We start from the raw sequence: 21,004 nt of genomic DNA on the forward strand, positions 1-21,004 counted from the left end.
TTTTACTGCATTTGATTAAGAATCTTTCAAAAATTGAAATTTTCTTTTGACTTAGGCAACTCAGAAAGTTTAACTTGTCACGCTTTTATATTGACACGCTTTAACATTGTTTGGACACGGACTGTGTCAATTCTTCCGCGGAAGAATTATTTATTACGTAATAAAAAACCATGACTATAAAACAATAAAAAACCTAATTTGTACTAGTCGGCTGGAAAGAATTAGGCAGTCTAAAATTAAAGTTAAAATACAATTTTAGACTTATCAAAGTTTAAAATTTTAGTTAATTAAACGTTTATTGTGTAAATACTAAGTAGATAGCAATTCAACATAAAATATTTTTTGAATAGGGTAAAATCGGTTGTACCCGAGAATGAACCACAAAATATTTAAGAAGATTTTAGTTAATAATATATTATATAAATTACAACTAATATAATTAATGAAATTCTATATAAGTTTTGGTATACTCTTTTTACAATACAAGACTTTACTTATAAATAGTTTTATTAGAAATTTCCCGAATTTTAAATTGCTAATTCAGGATAATTTCGTAGCAATAAGGTTTTTAGTTTCCGCTCATTGTGGTATTTTATTGGTATTATTACGTAAGGCATACGTTCGCAAATGTTCTTTTGATAATTAATCCGTACCAAATAAAAGGAGTGTAGTTTTTAATTTATTTTGTTTGCAGACAAAAAGCCGCAGAAATTTAATTTTTGATCTTTTTGACTACGTTGGTAGTGCTATGGTGGTTCTCAGTTCTTATGGAAAAGCTAGCACTAGCTTTTCAACTGTTTTAGCTACTTAGCTAAAACAGTTGAAAAACATCCAGCAATTGTTGATTGTGTTTGTACATTAATGTCATGTTCTGGAAGGTGTATTGAAAATTGCGATTGCAGGTGTTGGAGCTATGTTGGCTGGAAAGACGTTTCCACACAGTATTAGAGTATTACGTATGATCGTGGAAGAACTAATTTCACTTTTGTTCTCTAAAGACATAAGTGATTTTGATTCTTTAAATATTCATCTGAAAAAAAACAGCAAGTAATAGTAGAGCATCAAAACATTGCATCGACTGTTTAATAAAGCCAGTTTTCATTGTGTTATCCCAGTAGGCACGGGACCTAAAGAAGATGTCTTTTGAACGTTGAAAAGACGTCCAAATCGTTCAAAAGAATTTAAAAACGATCTAAAACTGAAACTATGTCAAGACTCACAGTTCAGCTAAGTCTTAACTGGACTTTCTCTTTTGATATTTCCGGATGGCCCCGGCTTTAGAATGTTCTGATTCTAAATTTCTTTACGATGATCAATTGGTTGTTATGGATAATCTACTTGCGAAGATTTTGATTGATCAAAGACTGTCATTTTTTCAAAATTAAATTAAATTACAATAAACATCTTTAAATGATCAGAAAACAATATGTGAATAAGTAAACACTGCTTGTCCAGGTTTTGAAAAAGCTATTCTTATGCTGTCTACAGTATTAATAGCACAGGTGTTATTCCTGACATTTTTTAATATCTTCGACATCTTTGCATGTTATTACAGCTGCATGTCTTACATGTAAACTCACAAAATAATAGTCTATTTCTTTGAGTTACAAGGTAAGTGTCGTTGTATGGGTCCCCAGTGGGTGAAATCCTATAAGGTGAAGTTTGAAAACACTGTTTTCGTCTATTAGCATCACATGAAACATGTATCACTTAGATAAATTCACCTAAAGTTAAGACGCACAATAAAGGCGCTCCTTATAACGTTTCAAAACAAAGTAGATTAGAGAACTGTGCAGTTCTCTAATCCATTTACACTTAAACTTAAAGATGGTTTAGTTACAAAAACAATTTGCTAAAGATATTTTATTCTAAGAACTTGCCAATATCATGATATTGTCTAAAGTAGATTTTCATACAACGGATAATCAAATAAAAATCAAATAAATAGATTTGCAGAAGAAAATAATCTTTTATTCACAAAACTTAAATATAATCATTCAAATTAATTATTCCAAATAAAGTAAAATTTATGATAAGATATGTCAAATCCAAACATATTTTTTTAAAGATACAAAAATATTAAAAAAAAAAAAAAATTATATACAAGATACAAATATATTTCTGAAAAATACAATAACACGTTTTTCTTACTGTGCAGTTTAATCAGTTTTGAATGAGGAAATCCTTTTACTCATTAAAAACTAAACTGTTAATTGACCAATAGCCACACTTATTTACCAAATGCCACACTTTTGTAAAGGGTCCATATAAAATCTTTGTTTTTCTTTTGCTTTTTCTCTACATCGGAATACTTTAGCAAAATCCTTGGAATTCGATAGAGTACCAATAATTCTGTAAATATGAAAAACAGTTTAAACTCTGACTATCTTAAGGTTATCAACTTAAAATAAAAAATTTAAATTTAACAGTGTCTGCACATCGACAACAAAAAAAAGTTTTGAATTAGAGGAATAATTTAAACAAGGAATCAAAAGATTGATATATACATGCTAAGAACTGAAATTTTTCATCAAATTATATGAAACAGCTTTAAATATTTTTCAATAGAACAAGTCTTAAACTTTAATAAAATAAGCCTCGGAGTTTGGTTTTCGAAATATCGGAATTTTCGTAACGAATTTTTCGGAAATTCTAAAACTTTTAAAAATTGATCCCGCCGACAGTGGTCAGTTTTACCCAGGAAAGCGAACAAGATAACAAAGGATTACAGCTAAAAAATGGGACAAAGTTTGAAAGCTCATTACTCTTTCAATTTTTAAGATAAAACTAAAATTCAAAGAGTTTTCTTAAAGCTTAATTATAGTTTGTTTTAAAACATTTATCTAGTTATGATGACTTCTCTTCGCCTTACAGTATCAAGTTTTGACTTAACTGATGGAAAAAGCCGTTGTACTAGGTTCATATCCAATTTATTAAGACGATAATTTGGCAGAGTTGTTTCACATTTTTTGCCATTTATTCTTGTATACTTGCTGTTTTACATTATAAGACCCCTCAAGATTCTTAAAAAAATCTTTTTTTAAAATATATTTCTGGCACGAAATTTATCGCTGAACATAAATTTGAAAGCCAGTCAAGGTTTTTCAAGATTAGAAAAAGTTATATCTTTAATGATCATCCCTAAACCAATAACTAAAAACAATTACAAAAACTGTCTGTGAATGTGCTAAAGTTATTGCAAAAGAAACAATGATTGATGCTGTCTGAGATATCTTTCTGGCGTCGTTATAAACAGAACAAAGTTAACAAAGCCTCTACCTACAAACCAGGCATTGGTCTTCTACTCTCAGTTGTCAGTCATTTAAAACCTATATATTTAAAAATCTATTTCAAGAAGAACTCTTAAAAAAATGCTTTTATGGTAAGAACCAATACCAAAATGAAAAGTTTTAATGGGGTGATATGGCAGCGCATAACCAAGACAAAGTATGCTTCCTTTACACAGTTGGAATTAGGAGTTTATGACGCTGTTTCAAATTTTAATATTGGAAGAAAAGCAAGTGTTCTTTTATTTGAAAAGATGAATACGATTCCTGGAATATATACTCTTCAATCATGAACAAAAAACGTCTAATTTCTGCAGAATATCAAAATCGGACATCAAAAAAGCAACGAAAAGTTATTCGGGAATGCAAAATAAAGAAAAGATGCCGATAATGTCCAAGAAAGTAACCTATATGAACCTAGTTCATGTTCATATAAGTAACTGTTTTTAATTTGAGATTTCGACTGAAAATATTTGGTACAATTGTGAATATTATATTTAAAAGTGTTTTTCTCAATATATAAATTTTTGAACACGAGGCCTTCCCAGACCTCCCCATTCCATTTCATTGATGGTATGTTCAATTTGTATGAAAATTTCAGCAAATATTTATTGCATCTAGTTTTACAATTGGAACTAAATTTTTACAATGTTGTAAAAAAAAATTTATTCATACAAGCTTGATCCAAAGAATTCTTATTTTTTTAACAAACCATTTTAGAAATTTCAGTAGTTTTAGTTCAGTTTGTAGATCAGCATCCTGTTAACCATTTGCCAAAAATTCATATTCTAAATGCTTTTAGTTATTGAGATAGTATGGCCGGGATGGCACAAACATTTTAGAATGTTTATGCCAAAAATGTTTTTGTCATTGGTAACCATGACAACTAATAAAATTATTTATTTTTTTAAATATTGTTGCCTTGGTCTGTCTCAGAATATAGTTGGTTTTTTGTTAAGAGTTATTTTACCTTAAAAGTTTTTGAGGAACCTTATGCCTTAAAATAGCCTAAAAGTTTTCTATTGGGCGACATTCTGGTACATTTACAGGATTATCATTTTTACGTTCAAGTACACAGTTCACAAATATAGGTTTTAGGTATAAAATGATGTGACCCCGGAAGTTTCAATTGATTTAGGTTACTAATACCATATGTTTTAAAGATCTAACTTTAAAAAAATCTAATGAGTGGCCCTTTTTGAGAAAATTTGTTTTTAAAATTTAAAAAAATTTTCATTATATTTTTTAGGATTTTTAATGGTTTAACTTCTTTAATTAGTATTTAAATCAAAAGTATGCTTGATAATACAACGTTTTATACTATTTATTTTATTACTTTTAGTTTATTACTAAATACAACGTTTATTACTATTTTTTGTTAAATATAACAAGACTACAACATTTGAGTTAAAAAGCAAAAAATTGCAATCTGTTTCCCATTCTATATCAATATTTGTAGCCATATTGCATAAATAGTCCTATGTAGACACACACATTTGCTTTTTTTATTATTTACATTTATTTATCAATATTGTAATGAATTAAAATAAAATAGTATTTTTTATAAACAATAGGAAGTCAGTACAATCTGCAATAAATCCAGTTCTTCTTATGTTCACTCTCTGAACTTAAATATGTAACAACACATACACTTATATGCCTTAAATAGGTAATCCGCAAAACTAAAAAATAAAATCTGCAAAAGTAGTTTAAAGAACCAAAAAGTTATGCCACGTCTACTCTCTAAAAAGAATAAATATAAGAGAAGTCATGAGGACAATCAGAGACTGGTTTGTGCCTGCTGCCACCTCAAAGATTTAAAATGTATACCCATCAACCTGAAACTGGAAAAATTGATCAAAGATCATATCAATCCCAGCTATTCAAAACATGTGTTTGAGTATCCAACAGGTAAAACTTATATTGAACATTTTTTGTACAAGATGTTCAGTATTATTATCAATTCAATACTGTCTTTTGACAGAATATTGAACAAAATATTTTATAAAAAGAAAACATTTCTTACTGCTCACTCACAACAATGTTCTTTGTTAAAAGTAGATATTTATTCTGAATCCATAACAGCAGTTTTATTCTACTTAGGAATTTGTTCATCTTGCAAATCATACATGTACAAGCTGACTTCCAATAATTCTATTCCAATAAATGTTATTGAAAACTGGAAGCAAGGGGATCTAATGCTTTTCATATCTGGAAGAGATTGTAGCATACAGTGTACAGTCTGCGCTATGGCAAAATCCATGGATTGTAAGATGTAAGGAAAACCAAAGCTAGAATAGAAAAGTCAAAATCAGAAAAACCTCTTCTTTTATGTCCTAACTGCTTTTGCAATCGTGGTAAAGGTATACCTCACAAATGTTCTCCTGGACAGGAGAAGGTAAATGTTTCAAGCCTGCTAAGCAGCAGATCATTAAAGGTACAACAGCAAGTTACTTCAATTGTGCTCAAAAACATTTATGCATCTTCACAGACAAACCTCGGCGAAGAGATCAATATTTCAACAGGTTAGGTTATTTATTATACTATAAATAAAATGTAAAATGACACTTTTTGTATTTTTAGCATTAGCCATTTTTAAATATGTATGTACGAATTAATAAATTTTATTACAGGAGGATCATTAATTCCTGTAACCCTTGGAAAACCAAGTGAACAAACCAGGAAAGTGAAATTTGAAGAGATCCAGCCCCTTATGAACAAACTAGGACTTAGTCAATATATGAATAAGCTAATGTTAAAGGGGCTTCAAAAATGCGGTATAAAATTTGAATCAAAACTAGATGAGAGGAGCAAGATCCTATCAGATTTTTATGCTGTCAAGACCATTCAAGCTGAAGAGAAGATAAACAATAGGCTAACAAAAGTAGTTGCAAGAGACCTTGCTTATGTTGAAGACCTTACAGAGTTTCTCAACTTTGTCATGGATTTCAGAGGTCAAAATTACCACTGTACTTTTGTCAGAGTTGGAATTGATTCAGGTAGCCAAAGTTAAAAATGAGGGACATAGATATAAGTTGAGCACTCTTTTAATCTATTATTTAGTAAAATAATCCCTGAATTGCATGTGCAATTTAGGTGGAGGTTCATTGAAAGTAATCTGTAACGTATTTGACCCAGAACAAGAGAGAGAGGATGACATGGGGGACAAAGGAACATACTCTGGGATCAATGGGGCTGTCGCTCTTGCATATGCAGATAACTTACAAGAAACCCATGACAACCTATTGCAGATTGTCGAAGCCTAAATCTGCATAAATGCAAATATTCTCTTGCATCAGACATGAAAATCATCAACATATTGTTGGGAATTTCGGTATAATATATTATAATCCAAGTTTATACTTTTTACATTACTTGAACACATACACATGTATTACTTGATAAAATGTAATTCAGGAGCCTTATATAAATTATTTTAGGCTCACGGAGGAAAATATTCCTGTGCCTGGTGTGAAGTTACATCAACTATTGCTGCTGGAGATCTCAGAACTTTGAGATCTTTAGATGATTGGTATACACTGTATTACAAGGCGGGATTGCCACACAAAAGAATGCAGGACTTCAAGGTGACTTTAATGAACATAATTGAAGATCTTTATAAAGTTTTGCCTTAAAAAACTCTACATTTTATCAGTTTTTAATAAATATTTTTTTTACATAGAATGTTGTGAAGCCATGTTTGATCAAGGAAGAAGACAAGTCCAAGTTGGTGTTAGATGTTATACCTTTGCCAGAACTTCACATGCTGATGGGTTTTGTAAATCATGTTATCATTTCTAACCAAATTGTGGCCCGAGTTTGAGATGTGGGTTTCAAGCTTAGAATGTATAAGAAAAGGATATCATGGTGGAACTTATGAAGGAAATACTTTAAAACGGATACTAGAACAGTGCGATGAGCTGAACAATCTGTTACCAGTAGAGCTACTACCTCTATTAGAACCCTTGCAAAAGTTCCGCGTTGTAGTTCAAGGAACATTTGGAAACTGTTTGAATTCCAATCACAAAGATGAAATTCAGGCATTTACGCAATCTTATGTGGTTACCCAAGAATACTATAAGGAGGTAGGCTATAGAATGTCTCTTTTTGCTTTTAATAATATTGTTTGCCCCAGTACACTTTTTAATATTTCACTATAGTTTATACAAAATACTTTTCTTAAAGAAATATTATTACAACAAGCAGCATTATTTAAAAATGTTTGATTGATGTTTTATTATAGTATTTTGAAAAGGATCTGACTGTCACTTGGAAAGTACATGCTATTACAGCACACTTAGAAGACTTTATCTCCAGATCAGGCCATTCTCTTGGAAGATATGCAGAGCAGGCTTCTGAAGCAGCTCATGCTAAAATGAATCCTGTCATCAACAGGTTCAATGTTTCCCAAATGAGCAAAAAACATCTGACAAGAACCAAGAGAATTACAGAGGTGTTTAGTAGTGCAAACCTGTAATCAAAGAACCTTATCAAAGTTATATATTAATAAAAGATTTTTTGTCATTGATTTTTTAACTAAAATCTTGTAGTCTTGTAATATTTAACAAAAAATAGTAATAAACGTTGTATTATCAAGCATACTTTTGATTTAAATACTAATTAAAGAAGTTAAACCATTAAAAATCCTAAAAAATATAATGAAAATTTTTTTAAATTTTAAAAACAAATTTTCTCAAAAAGGGCCACTCATTAGATTTTTTTAAAGTTAGATCTTTAAAACATATGGTATTAGTAACCTAAATCCATTGAAACTTCCGGGGTCACATCATTTTATACCTAAAACTACCTGTGAGTAGTCAATCACACTTTTAGCATAATGAGCTCTTACTTGATCTGGCCAAAATATCCAATTATTATCTGCATGATGTTGTCTTACAAATGGCATCACTCCTTTTTGCATACATTCCTTTAAGTTGTTGTACTGATTCATTCATTCAAAGGACTTGAAAAACTCTTTTCTGAGAAGCATATCCAAAGTATTATATGATCTTCAAACTTCTTCTTTTATGTGCTTTACATCTTCTGGTGCCAATTTATTATTGCTTATATAGAATTTGCTGGTTCTATTACTAATACTATTGCTTAACGTAAAAATAGATTCATCATCATAAACCCAGCTTAAGTTTTTAAAACTTCAATACAATCTTCCACATCTCTTCCTTGCTTCAGCTTTTTGTTCCTCTGATCGCTTTGGAATTACAATTTTTTGTCTTTTTCTTATACTAGTTAACTATTTATGTGTTTTGCATCAGTTTTTGCATCATTGCTGAGAACATTTGAATGATCTGGCTACTTGTATTTGTGAATCTTTTTCTAATTGACCAAACATGACTTTTAATTTTCACATCACTTTGGTATCCATGATTTTCGGTTTTCTTCCACTTACAATCCTTCTTTTAAATAAAATTTATACAGGTGCTCTCGAAGAGCTTCTTGCTTAGACTGAGCATATCTTGTCATTTTTAATTTTTAATTTTTTTAAAAAATTATCTAGATTAAATATGCTTTATAATGCAATATAATTATTATACTGCATTATATTCTTAATTATTCTTTATGACCACGTGACCACTATGTGGTCACGTGGTCATGAAGAATAATTAAGAAACCTTTATCTGGTATATACTGGAATAAATACATATATTCCAGTATATTTGGTATATACTAGAATAAATACAAGAGATAAAACAATCATGTCGACATGCTTCAAAGTCGAAGACGAAGCTTCGACGTCGCAAAAAACTGTTTGTGAACGAGTTTCAAAGTTGTTAAAAGTTATATAAAATTTAATTAGACGGTTTTCAAAATCGTATTACTTCGAATAAAGTATATTTTCGCGGTTTTCAAAGTCGTAAAAATTTGTATAAATTTGAAAATGTTTCAAAATTGTTTCAAATTTCTAACGGGTTTCAAATTCGCTTCCAAAAATATAACCGTTTTTGAAATCATTTGAGTAAGCGAAACGAATGCGTATGAAAAGTAAACAAACGAACGTTGCGTGACGTTCAGGTTTTAAGCTCAATTTGTTCAAGTTAAATGACTTTAATTTCAAGTTCTATAAGCTATATTTTAAAGTGAAGTGGTAAGTGATAACTAGTATGTGGCTGTGCTAGTACTATTATACTCTTCCCTTCCAGTCTCTTAGACTCCTATTCTAATCCCTTATATTTGGAAAAAAAATTGTTCAGGTCAAAGAGATGGACTTAAAGTGAAGAAAACTGATAACTATTTTGGTTTATGCTAGTAATCTCTGCCCTTCTAAGTTCTAATTTTTAAATAAAAAAGAGTTGAAGCATAAACTGCAGTTTTATGTATACAGAATATACAAAAGATATACTAAGAGCCTTGCATTTATTTATATAGGCCTTCATAATCGTTAAATTTTTTTTTTTTTCGAAGTTTAACGAATTTCAACATTGTTGATAAATTATGATAAATTTAAGTTTTCAAAATTTATCAATAATTCTGTTACTAGTGTGTATTTATTTACAAAAAATTATTCTTAAATCTATTGAGAGACAATTCAGAGAGGAGTTTATGATATTTAACAAATTAGGTCTTAACTAAAAATACTGCTAAAACTTAATTAAAAGTTAATTACCTATCACAATATTTCCTACAGCTACACTGGAAATATTATGATAGACTACAGACCAAGTTTCAATCTGAAAAACCATCAAAACACTGATTTTTGCAGAAAAAAGCAGAGAGAATCTGAATAAAAAAGTGGAAATATGTCTCAGTTGATGAGATGAGAAGAATGATAGAAACTACTTCTGAACTTAATGAACTGTTAACAGATATTGTTTTGTATTTAGTTTTATAATAGTTTATGGCAATCTTTCTCAAAAGCAATTCCTAAAAAAAACTTCTTGAATTTAAGATTATAGAAAAAATAGTTCCTAAAAAATAATTTTGTAAAATGCTGATTAGAAATTTCTGAAATTTTAATGTTAGTGAGCTGAAACTTTGAAAGTTTGACTGTACCAATGTTGAATCTTGAATAAAATAAACAATCTATCACTTTAAAAAAAAACAACAACGGATTAGAAAAATTACTACAATATTCAAGTCTACCTTAAATCCCACGGAGGATGACTGGAAATTAGAGAACTATAATATTCAGCTTCCGGTGTAGATATTATACAAAATCCCTAAAAGCAAAAAAGTTAAAGCAAAAGAAAAAAGAAAAAAAAGAGGAAGTAGTGAAAAACTTAAAAAGTTAAAAATGGATCAAAAAATATAATTAAATTTTTTTCTCTAAAGTTTGTGTTTACAATCAAAATACCTGTGCAAAGCCAATGAAAAATAACTGCTCATTAGTGTAATTTAGCTTTGGTAAAACAATGTCTCTATTATTACTCAAATAATCTTTATAAGCCTACACAAAAGAAAAAAAACTCAACATTAGTCAAATTTCTCTTCATCACCATTAGTGAATATCTGAACTAAAATTCTTGAAATAACAAACACTTTTATCATAATTTCTGTTGCAATCAGAAATTATGATAAAAGTTTTGTGTGATACAGCATTTATGATTCATGTTTATTACAAATGTAATTAAACACTTAAAAATTTTGACTAAATGATTTATCAAGGCTTTCAATGTTTCACAAGTATCAGAATATGGAAAAACAAAATGCTTGCTTCCAGTTTTTGACATCATCTACAAATTGGCTTGTTAAAAAGTACAACAAGGTAAAGATTGATCACAATAAATTTATGATATATTTTATGAGACAAGTGAATTTTCACATAATCAAAGAAATAAACTTTAAACTCACAGCATATGAGAGCTTAGAGCCTTCAGTATCTGCAATAATCTCTCTAAGTAATAATGTGCCATTTAGCTGAAAAATATATTTACACTTGATTTAATTTCAGATTCAGCACAGCAATCTTTAATTGAATTAGAATTACAAGTTTTTTAAACCTTGATTACTTTAAAATTGTAACTTATAGAGTTTTAAACTTAATACTAAGAGGTATAATTAAAATTAGTTAAATACAAATTTTTTGCAAAAAAAAAACTCTTTTGTTATAACTTTTCTTTCTGTTTACCGTATGATTTCCCACTTTAAACTTGCTGAATTGTTCTTCAAAACATATGGATTTGTTTTGAAACTGTTTTGAACTATTGGAAGACCACGAATCTTTACCTAGTGATTAAAGGAGAAGTAATATTGGTGAAAAATATCTCTCAAGTGGTAAATTTTAGAAAAATCTTTATCACCAAAATACAAACAAAAAATAATAAACTTTTTCAACTTGGAATTTTTACCTCTACTATCAAAACCATGGATTAACTCATGACCAATAATTGAACCAATGGATCCGTAATTAAGAGAACTATAACAAAAGGTTTAAGCATCAAGCACATATTTTTAAAAAATAAACATTACTTATCATTAACAATAAGTTACCTTGGTACTTTTCCTACTTGAAAAATTGGTGGCTGTAACAATCCAGCTGGAATAACTAAAAAAAAAGCTCATAAATGTTAATTTGTAGTAAAATTTTTTATCAAGGAATTTAAAAAGTTTTGTTTTAGTTAAAAATGCAGAATTACATAAATGTTTGTAAAAAAGCCACTTTTCTTTTCTCAAAATACTATACTAAATTCAAGTCAAATATTAACAACAAACTATTTGAAGAAGAAAAAAATAAGTAAAAATAAATAAAACAAATGTTTTAAAAAATATCAATTTTAAGATGTTTTACCTATTTGATTGGAAATCTGCTTGTATACAGCTCCAACATGTTGCGGTTGAACATCCCACTCAGTTTTGTTAATTGGATAATTTAACTTTTTAAACAACTGATAGCGATTAAAGCTGTCAATTTTAAGCTTGTTGAGGAAAGGAGTACTTTTATTAAATGTAAGCTGTAATAATGAAATAACAAACACATCAAAAATAAATAGATAAATAAATAGCTAGTAAAATATCAAATATTTTTAATCACTGGGCGAAAAAGAAAAACTTTTTATTTTTATCAAAAATTTCTTACATTTTCATAATGCCAGTTAATATATTTATTATCTTTCAAGTAAGATGGATATCCAATCTTGGCAATCATGGCATCAACCTGAAAAATGACATGACATGTTTTGTTTGAAAACTTTTCATTTGTGTTATTTTAATTTTGTTTTCAAATGTAGTAAAACTAAATAAATTGAAATACTTTTTCATTGATATGATTTCTTGTAATTTGATCAAGCCATTTTTGATCCAAATTTTGAGTTTTAAAAACTTTCTTAAATTTATCAAACATTTCTTTTATCTAAAAATCATAATTACAATAGGAAGCAATATATATATATATACATATACATATATATATATATATATATATATATATATATATATATATATATATATATATATATATATATATATATATATATATATATATATATATATATATATATATATATATATATATAGCAATCACTTCTTGGTTTTTATCATTTAAAATTTTAATTGACATTTGACTAAAAACTATCATTTAAAATTTTAATTGACATTTGACTAAATACCAAAACTATAAATCCAACATAAAAGACTGTAACACTTTAGTTTAAAATATCATAAAAAAATTAAAATACATTTCTAAATTCAACAAACCTTAGTTATTTTTTCATCCTTAACGTACTTTTGAATGAACTTTGCATCAAGTGGTAAACCAATGTTTTGATTTGTTAACCTAATACAAGTTCTCCATTGTTCAGGATCTTTTAAACCAAATATATTTTTATAATATTGTATATTTGCATCTTTAAAACCTCTCGATAGAAAATCCAATTTGTCATTCAACATATGCCATAAAATATACCTTGATAATAGTCTGGAAAAATTAAAATGAAAAAGATAACTGAGCTGTTTAAGTTAAAATGCTATCTATAAAGTAAATATTTTGTAAACTTTTAATTAAAAATCACAGAGCAGGTAATATTTTTTTAGCTCATAGGACATGATATCCAGCATATATAAGAATCTATTAGACATCATAGATTCTTTCAGTTTGTTTTTCTAAAAACATTTACTAAAAAGAAAAAGGTATAGAGTATAATGCATTAATATGAAGAGATTAATAATAATGATAATCCTTTTAGACTTTATTAACATAAAAACACTGAAAAACTATATAGGAAAAAATTAATTTAATGCTTTTTTTAATGATTTTACATCAAAAAAAGTTCTTTTGGGCATGATGTCTGTCAGAAACATACTTCAGTTAGACAAACCTCTAACTTAGTTTGACATTCACCAATGATCATCACTACTTCTATCCCTGTGGGAAAGTCTGTGATGAAGAAACCTTTCATGTTAAAATTATTGTTATTTGGAAAATATTTTCCAATGCCCAACCCTTCTCTTATATAAAAATTTGCATAAAGATTAGCATATCTCAATAATAGCACACTTGAGTGCAGAATTAGAAAATCTTGTCCTTTTTAGTTTTACTATTTGGATAAACTTACTTGTTTTATGTCTGAACTGTAGATATAAAAGTAGGTAAGAATATGTAAATGTTGCATAGATTAAGATTTACATCTACCTTGCCAAGCTATCAGGGTAACCCCCAGTGGGCTGTAGATATTTTAGTGAAATAGTTTTTTCCCTAAACTTAACCCATGCTTATATAAATTTTGCACATGCTTACCCAAGTATGTGAAAGTTAAAAGAATGTAAATAATTTTAGGAAAAATAAAAAAATATCAAACTATTTGCTCTTTTTAACATAATATTAACTTTTTAATATGGTAGATAATATTAAATAGTTAACACAAGTAGTATCAAATAAAATAGTTTTATAGCTAATATAAAAATAAACTAACAATCCTCTAATGCTTGAAGCAGCACAAATAGAGTTAATAAAGAAGATAAAAAAAAATGAATTTTTAAAATCTTCTTATGAGTAAATTTTAAAAATCACAACTTTAAATTTTTTTTTTTCAAATTTACTTGTGAAAAGATTTTGCTGATAAAAATAATTTCTACTGTAACTTGGCTTAAAACTAGCTCAACCCTGATTACATCTGAAAATTTTGTTTGGTGTTTTACTTTTTTTTTAAAGATTTGTACATTAACTTGAACAAAAATATATATTGACCTAATTGACATAATTGCATAAACTTGAACAAGAAACAATATATTGACCTAACTGGTTATAACTAAGTATTATACTTTTCACATCCTTATTAGAGTAGTTTTTAGGTAGATTAAGAAAATTTGTTTTTTTCTTTCAACATAATATTCTGTTCTTCTCTATATTAACAAAAAAATTCTTGCCCAGGAATTAACAATTGAGGTATGCACAAAATAGTTTAAACCCTGTCACTCTAATAAGGCTAAGAGTAATGGGGTTCAAATTGAAGAAACAAGCTTTTTAAACATACATGCAAAAACTATAGACATCCTGATATCTACAGTTTTCATATGCATATAAAAAAAGCCCTCCTTTTATCTATTGCATCTATTCTCTTATATCTATATATTTTTTCTATTGTAATAAAAAATATACCTTTTATCTGTTACATTCATTAAGTTAGTGACACTATTAAGATAATCAGCATCCGGTGCTAAAATTTGTTCATTTTGAGATAATCTGTAACTGTCGGGCAATATACTATTAAAATAATCCTTCCAATCAAACTAAACAAACCATGTTTACATAAAAATATTAAAACATTTAGGATAAACACAATTAGTTCATGTAAAAACACAGAAAGAGATTGGGTACTTTTAAGTTAAGTATGCTTACATTGGGAACATCGGCCTGAAGCTTTATTAGATTAGTCAGTTTAATACTTTTTTCTTTTATCTGAAATGCAAAATTATCTGATAATTATGGGACTTTATAGGTTAAAATCTGAAATTCAGAAGTCACTTCAACTGATATTACCTCTGCAATTCCTTTCTCAAACTGGAAAATTGAATACATTTGTGCAGTGACATTATTTTCTGGATCTGTTTCATTACATGTGAACCCTAGCAGTTTTGCAACAAGCACCATTAAGTCAACATAGTGTTTACTATACTAAAATATGCAATAAGTTCATCAGAACTAGTGAATTCATAAATATTTTTTATTTATAGTCTTACTAGACTGTAACAATATTTCATAAACATATACATACCTATAGTAAAAATATAGTATACAAACCTCAATATATACACTGATAAATACACACACATATATTTTTATACATACATACAGACATACAGACATACATACATACATACATACATACATACATACATACATACATACATACATACATACATACATACATAAATACATACATACATACATACATATATACATACATACATACATACATACATACATACATACATACATACATACATACATACATACATACATACATACATACATACATATATATACATATATATATATATATATATATATATATATATATATATATATATATATATATATATATATATATATATATATATATATATATACATACACAAAGATGATTATTATTTACCTGATTATTAGTGAAATAAAGTTTCTTTGGTAAACCCAATCCTGATCGTGCAATCTAAACATAACTTAAAATTGAAAATTGAAAGAGTGCATTTTTGATTTCAGTGCACTTATATAACTATGATTTTTTCTATTTGCCTTTTAATTGTTGCAACCCATGAACATTTAGGAATTCATTTTTACATACTTTAATGGTCTGGCCATTAACATTCGTAAAATAATTTGCGTTGTAATTTATACTGGGCTCATTTTTTTGTTTGTTTATTTCTGTAAGACTTTTTTTTTTCGACATTTATGCATCCAAATAGATAACTTTTATGCAAATCCAATGATCCGAAGTTTTAAAATTCATCAAAAATCTTTATTTCAATTATATTATTCAATTTTTCCGTGCATTTATTTTTAGAACCACAAAGTGATCGTAAATTTCTAGCCGGGACTCACTTCTTAGTTTTATCACTAAAATATTTGTGACCTAGATTTTGTCGTGCTTTTTCTTTTTACTTTTGAATAAGTGCTTTCAATTTATTTTTTGACTCTTAGGATTAGGTCTCGGTGTTTCAACTTGTAACTCGCTTGTAGGCTGTTACAGTAATTCAGGATATTCAATAGAATCTGTAACGTCAACAGATTTGATTGGGATGTTACTCTAAAATAAATATATGATATTATAACAATCCTCAACGATAAACTATTTTTTTTGAATTATAATATTAACTTAATATTATAATTCAAAAAAAATAGTTTATCGTTGAGGATTGTTATAATATCATATATTTATTTTAGAGTAACATCCCAATCAAATCTGTTGACGTTACAGATTCTATTGAATATCCTGAATTACTGTAACAGCCTACAAGCGAGTTACAAGTTGAAACACCGAGACCTAATCCTAAGAGTCAAAAAATAAATTGAAAGCACTTATTCAAAAGTAAAAAGAAAAAGCACGACAAAATCTAGGTCACAAATATTTTATTATTTTTTTAATATTATTAAGTGCAAGATAATAATAAGCCATAAGATAAAAGTAAATGTTTACCTGTTGATTTGAAGCTTTATTTTCAATGTCAGGAACAGAGTCTTCATCACTATCACTATCATCAAAATTACTAATTGTATCATTATTATCACTGAACACTTTTTTGAAATTTTAGGCGTTATTGGTTCAGCGTCAGTTTGCGTATCATGTGTCATTGTATAATTTCAAAATATCGTGATTAATACATTTTGCTGTAAGTTGATTTTAAGATTGTGACTCCAATTTTAAGAACTATGCTTAAATATCTTTTTTTTTTCTATTGCGCATACTATTTATGACTATAAAAATGATAATAACTCATTTTTTGAAAAAAGTGTTGCTTCTTATTGATCCACAATAAGTCCGTGAATTATCTTAGGCCGCTTAACTGTGGTATTACCAAATTTACACTAGCTAATATACAGCCACTAGAGAATGGACAAGAAGCAACAATCTTTTGTGAAAAATACAAGAACAATATAACGCATTGAAAAATTGGAGAAAGTGTTCAATAAAACCACCTTTTTCCTAAATCAATAAATTAAAGCTCTTTGAATATGAGTAAACACATATCGACACGATGACGTCTTGATCAAAGTTTTGCCAGGGATGGAGTTTAGGCACGAACCGCTCCAACACATGCCCCATAGAAAAATATCACTGGGATTAATATCTGGAGATGCAGCCAGCCATTCTTCTTTAGGAATGAAATCATGAAAATTCTCCCTACAGAAGGTCTGGTTGCTCCTTGCAGTTTGGCTGGTTGTATAATCCTGCTGGGAGACATGATTTATTTCAAAACGTTGCTTTTGCCCATGGAAAGACTGAGCCGTAAAGAATTTCTTCTCGGTAATAATTTAGATTAATTTTCACACTTAGATTCGCAAATTTCAGATCACAGACAGCAAAAATCATCACTGGTGCTGGATCCTAAGAGAGGAAACATAAAGATGGTATGTGATGCCCTTATTGTGAAGCATACGCGCAGTGATTTTGGGAGTAAAAATTTCTCTTCAATCGTGAAAATTTTCTCGTCACTAAAAATGAAATCTTTTGGATTGAATTCCATGTGCCAAGCTTTCAGAAGTTTTTCTTGTCGGAGTCATTCTTGAGGACCACTTGCGGCATAAAGCTTATTCTTCCGATATTTGAATGCTAACATATGTAGATCGTCTTTAACAATGCGTTGAATTATAGTTTGTGATAAATTTAGATCATATTGTAGTTTCCGCAGGGAACTAGCTGGATTTCGATAAATTTTCTCCCTCAACTTGATTGCCTTCGTTCAAGCTTCTGATTGAAGAGAAGTTCCCCTCTTCTTTCTTTCAATAGATCCAGTCTTAAGAAACCTGTGGTAGGTATCGAACTCAGTCTCGTATTGATTTCTTGTGAGTCCCAGCTTCTGTATTACAGTTGAAGGTTGATCTCCTTGTTAAAACAAATTAACAACTGCGATGCACCAGTCTTTTTCGTTCATCGCTGCAGAGGAAAAGAGAAAAAAAAAACGTGGCTGCAAATAACCTCTTTATCCTTGGCCGACATTTTAATTATTAAATGAATATGATTGGTTCATATGCTCTACCTACAAATAGCATATTATTCTGGTGTAAGCTTTGCTAAATCCCCCTGCAGCTATACTTAAAAGTAAGCTTCATCTTTATATGAAGCTTAAAAGTTCTGTAAACTGATAAAAAGTTTATCAGTGCATATAAACAAGCTCAAGAGTTATGATTTTATTTATTAGTTATTTTTTCCAGTTTCTTCAAGAAAAAAAACTTAGTTGCTTTTTTCCGAGGATTTGAAAATTGCTAAAAAAGTATAGAAAAAGCTTATACGCCCTAACAAAGCAACAAACAATGTATATTTTTGTAGACAGATGTCCTTTTAATTTTTCAATGTCCTACTATATTAAGATTTATGTTCCGAAAAACGTGGAAGACATAAATTAAGACAAAAATTACAGCTACTTTCTTTTTTTCAGATGCACATTATTAAAGAACTGCTAAATTATAGAAAGATATTGCAAAAGTCTTGAATGAAGAACCGAGTTTCAGTTACAACAGACCTCTAAAAATTAGCGCTACCAAATGACCTACAAACATTTTTCAGCCCTATAAACTGTTTTTTTTTTTTTTTTTTTGTTAAGTGTCGTTTTTTCACAGCATGTCTTAAAACATTAAAAAGCGATTTTCTAAAATTCCATTTCTTTTGAATTCTCTAATAAGTTCCTTTTGATCTCAACCACACTTTACAGCTGCAATTAAATGATGATGTAATAAGATGTTAGATATGTTTTTGTTGATACTAGCAATATTTTTTTCTTAACAAAAAAAGTCAAACTATACTTCTACATTATGCATGCTTAATTAATACCTGAATTAGAGACTTTGTTAAATTACGTGAGTCTACAATTATTTGAACTTTAAAAAATGGTTGGATGTTAGATGATTGAGGTACCGGAAAAAATTTGCTCTGTGTTTTTTTTAAAACATCGTAAACATCCCATTGTTGCGATTTTTTTTTCCATTCTTCGTTATTACAAATAGACCAGCCACCAAGTTCAGTAATGTAATCTAAAGCCGGTTTTGCACCCAATGCATCCAATGTTTCATTATCCATGCATGATTTGTAAAAGACCTGAGCTTTAAAAAATGCTGTATTTTCGTTTGAATCAGGTTTCTCTTCAAGTAACGGTCGTATTTTATCTTCAATTTCTCTTTTAAGAAAAACCATAGGGCTAAATTCAAATTCAGATTTAGGAATTTCTTGCGTTTTGATCCATCCACCGCATGCAAACTTGTAAAAATTGTTACAAGGCTCCTCACTCTCGTTTAAAGCTTTTTTGATGGTATCAGCAATATGATGACACACCGGTGAGCCACATACAGTCGATTTGGTGAACTCTCTTTTAGAAGATTGTATTCGTTTACAAATAATATAACTGTGACTTAAATGGTATATAAACAAATATACCAGAAATACTGAGCACCAAGTATGCATGTCCTAAGAAACGTTTTTTCAAATCAATCTATTTTATTAAAAACGCATTAAACACGGTCGAACAACTTTTACGAGCAATCAAACTTAGATATAAACATAAGGTCATTTAATCTTTTGGTAGATAATTTTTTACACGCCTGATTGAGCGCCAAGTATTGATATAATTTTTAAAAAATTTTCTACTAAAAAAAAATCTAATAAATCATAAAAAGCGTCCTGTGGAGGGTGGATTGTTTTTGACATCATTATAACAAAATATTCGAAATAAAATGTGACTTAATTCTTCTGCAAGAGAATGTTGCACATATAAATTTGTTATTAAAATAATTTAAAAATATATTATTAAAATTTTATTGTAAAAATTTATTATAAAGATATATTTTAAAAATAATTTATAAGAGTTTACTGTAAATATATATTCTAAAAAGTCATTCTAAAAAAATCTTATTGCAATGCTTTTACTCAATTATTGGAAAAACATAGAGTAAACTGGGGGTAAAGAAAAAAAAAGAAAAAAAAGAAAAGTTTTAAATTTTGTCTCGTTTACATTTATTTAATGTATATACATTAAATCTTTAAAAAGGTGTGACACCGTATTGTAGAGAATTTTCTGATTTATCGTATGGTGTAAAAATTATTTTTTTAAACTTATTTTTGCTTTAGCAAACGATAAAGTTCTCAAGCTATTAAAAAAAAGAAAAAAGATTTCTAAAAAAAAAAAAAGGTTTCTAAAAAAGGCTTCAAGTTCTCAAAACTAAAATTAAATTTTTTTAAACTAAAAAAGCTAAAACTAAATTTTACTAAACTAAAAGAGCCAAAATTAAATTTTGATAAACTAAAAAAGCTAAAATTAAATTTTACTAAACTAAAAAAGCAGTTTTGTCGGAAACGTTTTGACAAATAAGATTCTCTCTTCAAAATTGACTTTTGAAAAAGTTTAGGAAAAAAATCACGAGAGGAAAACCGAGGAAAGGCTTATCGTTGGAAAAGTAAACATGCAAATTAACATCTGAATTTTTTTTTTTTTATTTGTAGATACTTTGATTTGTAGATATTAAATAACCCCCATGCGATGATATCTGCGAACCTTCTGCCGAAGTAATTGTTCACACTTATGCATTAAGATGAGAGTGGCTTAGTTTATTAATAATTAAC

General features: G+C 28.3%; 2 protein-coding genes and 1 pseudogene across 8 annotated transcripts in view; 2 read left to right on the top strand and 1 right to left on the bottom strand.

Annotated features, from left to right (window-relative positions):
- Nucleotides 1–21,004, top strand: part of LOC149891818 (uncharacterized) — a 143,139-nt gene that overhangs the window by 86,679 nt on the left and 35,456 nt on the right. The window lies entirely within an intron of this gene.
- On the bottom strand, nt 1,950–19,925 carry LOC149891822 (endothelin-converting enzyme 1-like). Of its 7 annotated transcripts, none has more exons than XM_090079639.1 (16): nt 19,223–19,925; nt 15,833–15,886; nt 15,217–15,351; nt 15,076–15,135; nt 14,836–14,966; nt 12,936–13,155; nt 12,493–12,591; nt 12,319–12,396; nt 12,031–12,157; nt 11,733–11,787; nt 11,591–11,658; nt 11,371–11,468; nt 11,094–11,159; nt 10,597–10,689; nt 10,386–10,462; nt 1,950–2,352 (listed from the first exon to the last, which is right to left on the bottom strand). In XM_090079639.1, the coding sequence occupies exons 1-16, from the start codon at nt 19,847–19,849 to the stop codon at nt 2,235–2,237; spliced, it is 2,106 nt and encodes a 701-aa protein (XP_089935765.1). In that variant the 5' UTR covers nt 19,850–19,925; the 3' UTR covers nt 1,950–2,234. The 7 variants fall into 7 exon arrangements, with proteins under 7 accessions (XP_089935765.1, XP_089935764.1, XP_089935770.1 ...); XM_090079638.1 differs by having other exon boundaries at nt 12,031–12,193; nt 19,223–19,924; XM_090079644.1 differs by lacking the exon at nt 19,223–19,925 and adding an exon at nt 17,371–17,389 and having other exon boundaries at nt 12,031–12,193.
- On the top strand, nt 6,028–6,979 carry LOC149891823 (uncharacterized; annotated as a pseudogene).

Source organism: Hydra viridissima, unplaced genomic scaffold, assembly GCF_058129835.1.
Source record: "Hydra viridissima isolate aposymbiotic clone 2 unplaced genomic scaffold, HvirCarnegie_v1 scaffold_2, whole genome shotgun sequence".
Classification (NCBI taxonomy): Eukaryota; Metazoa; Cnidaria; class Hydrozoa; order Anthoathecata; family Hydridae; genus Hydra; species Hydra viridissima.

Coding starts and splice junctions, on each gene's coding strand:
- LOC149891822 (XM_090079638.1), bottom strand. CDS start 19,849: ATGCATACTTGGTGCTCAGTATTTCTGGTATATTTGTTTATATACCAT. Junction 12,592..12,935: donor AGGATGAAAAAATAACTAAG/GTTTGTTGAATT, acceptor TATGATTTTTAG/ATAAAAGAAATGTTTGATAA. Junction 12,397..12,492: donor GAAATCATATCAATGAAAAA/GTATTTCAATTT, acceptor GTCATTTTTCAG/GTTGATGCCATGATTGCCAA.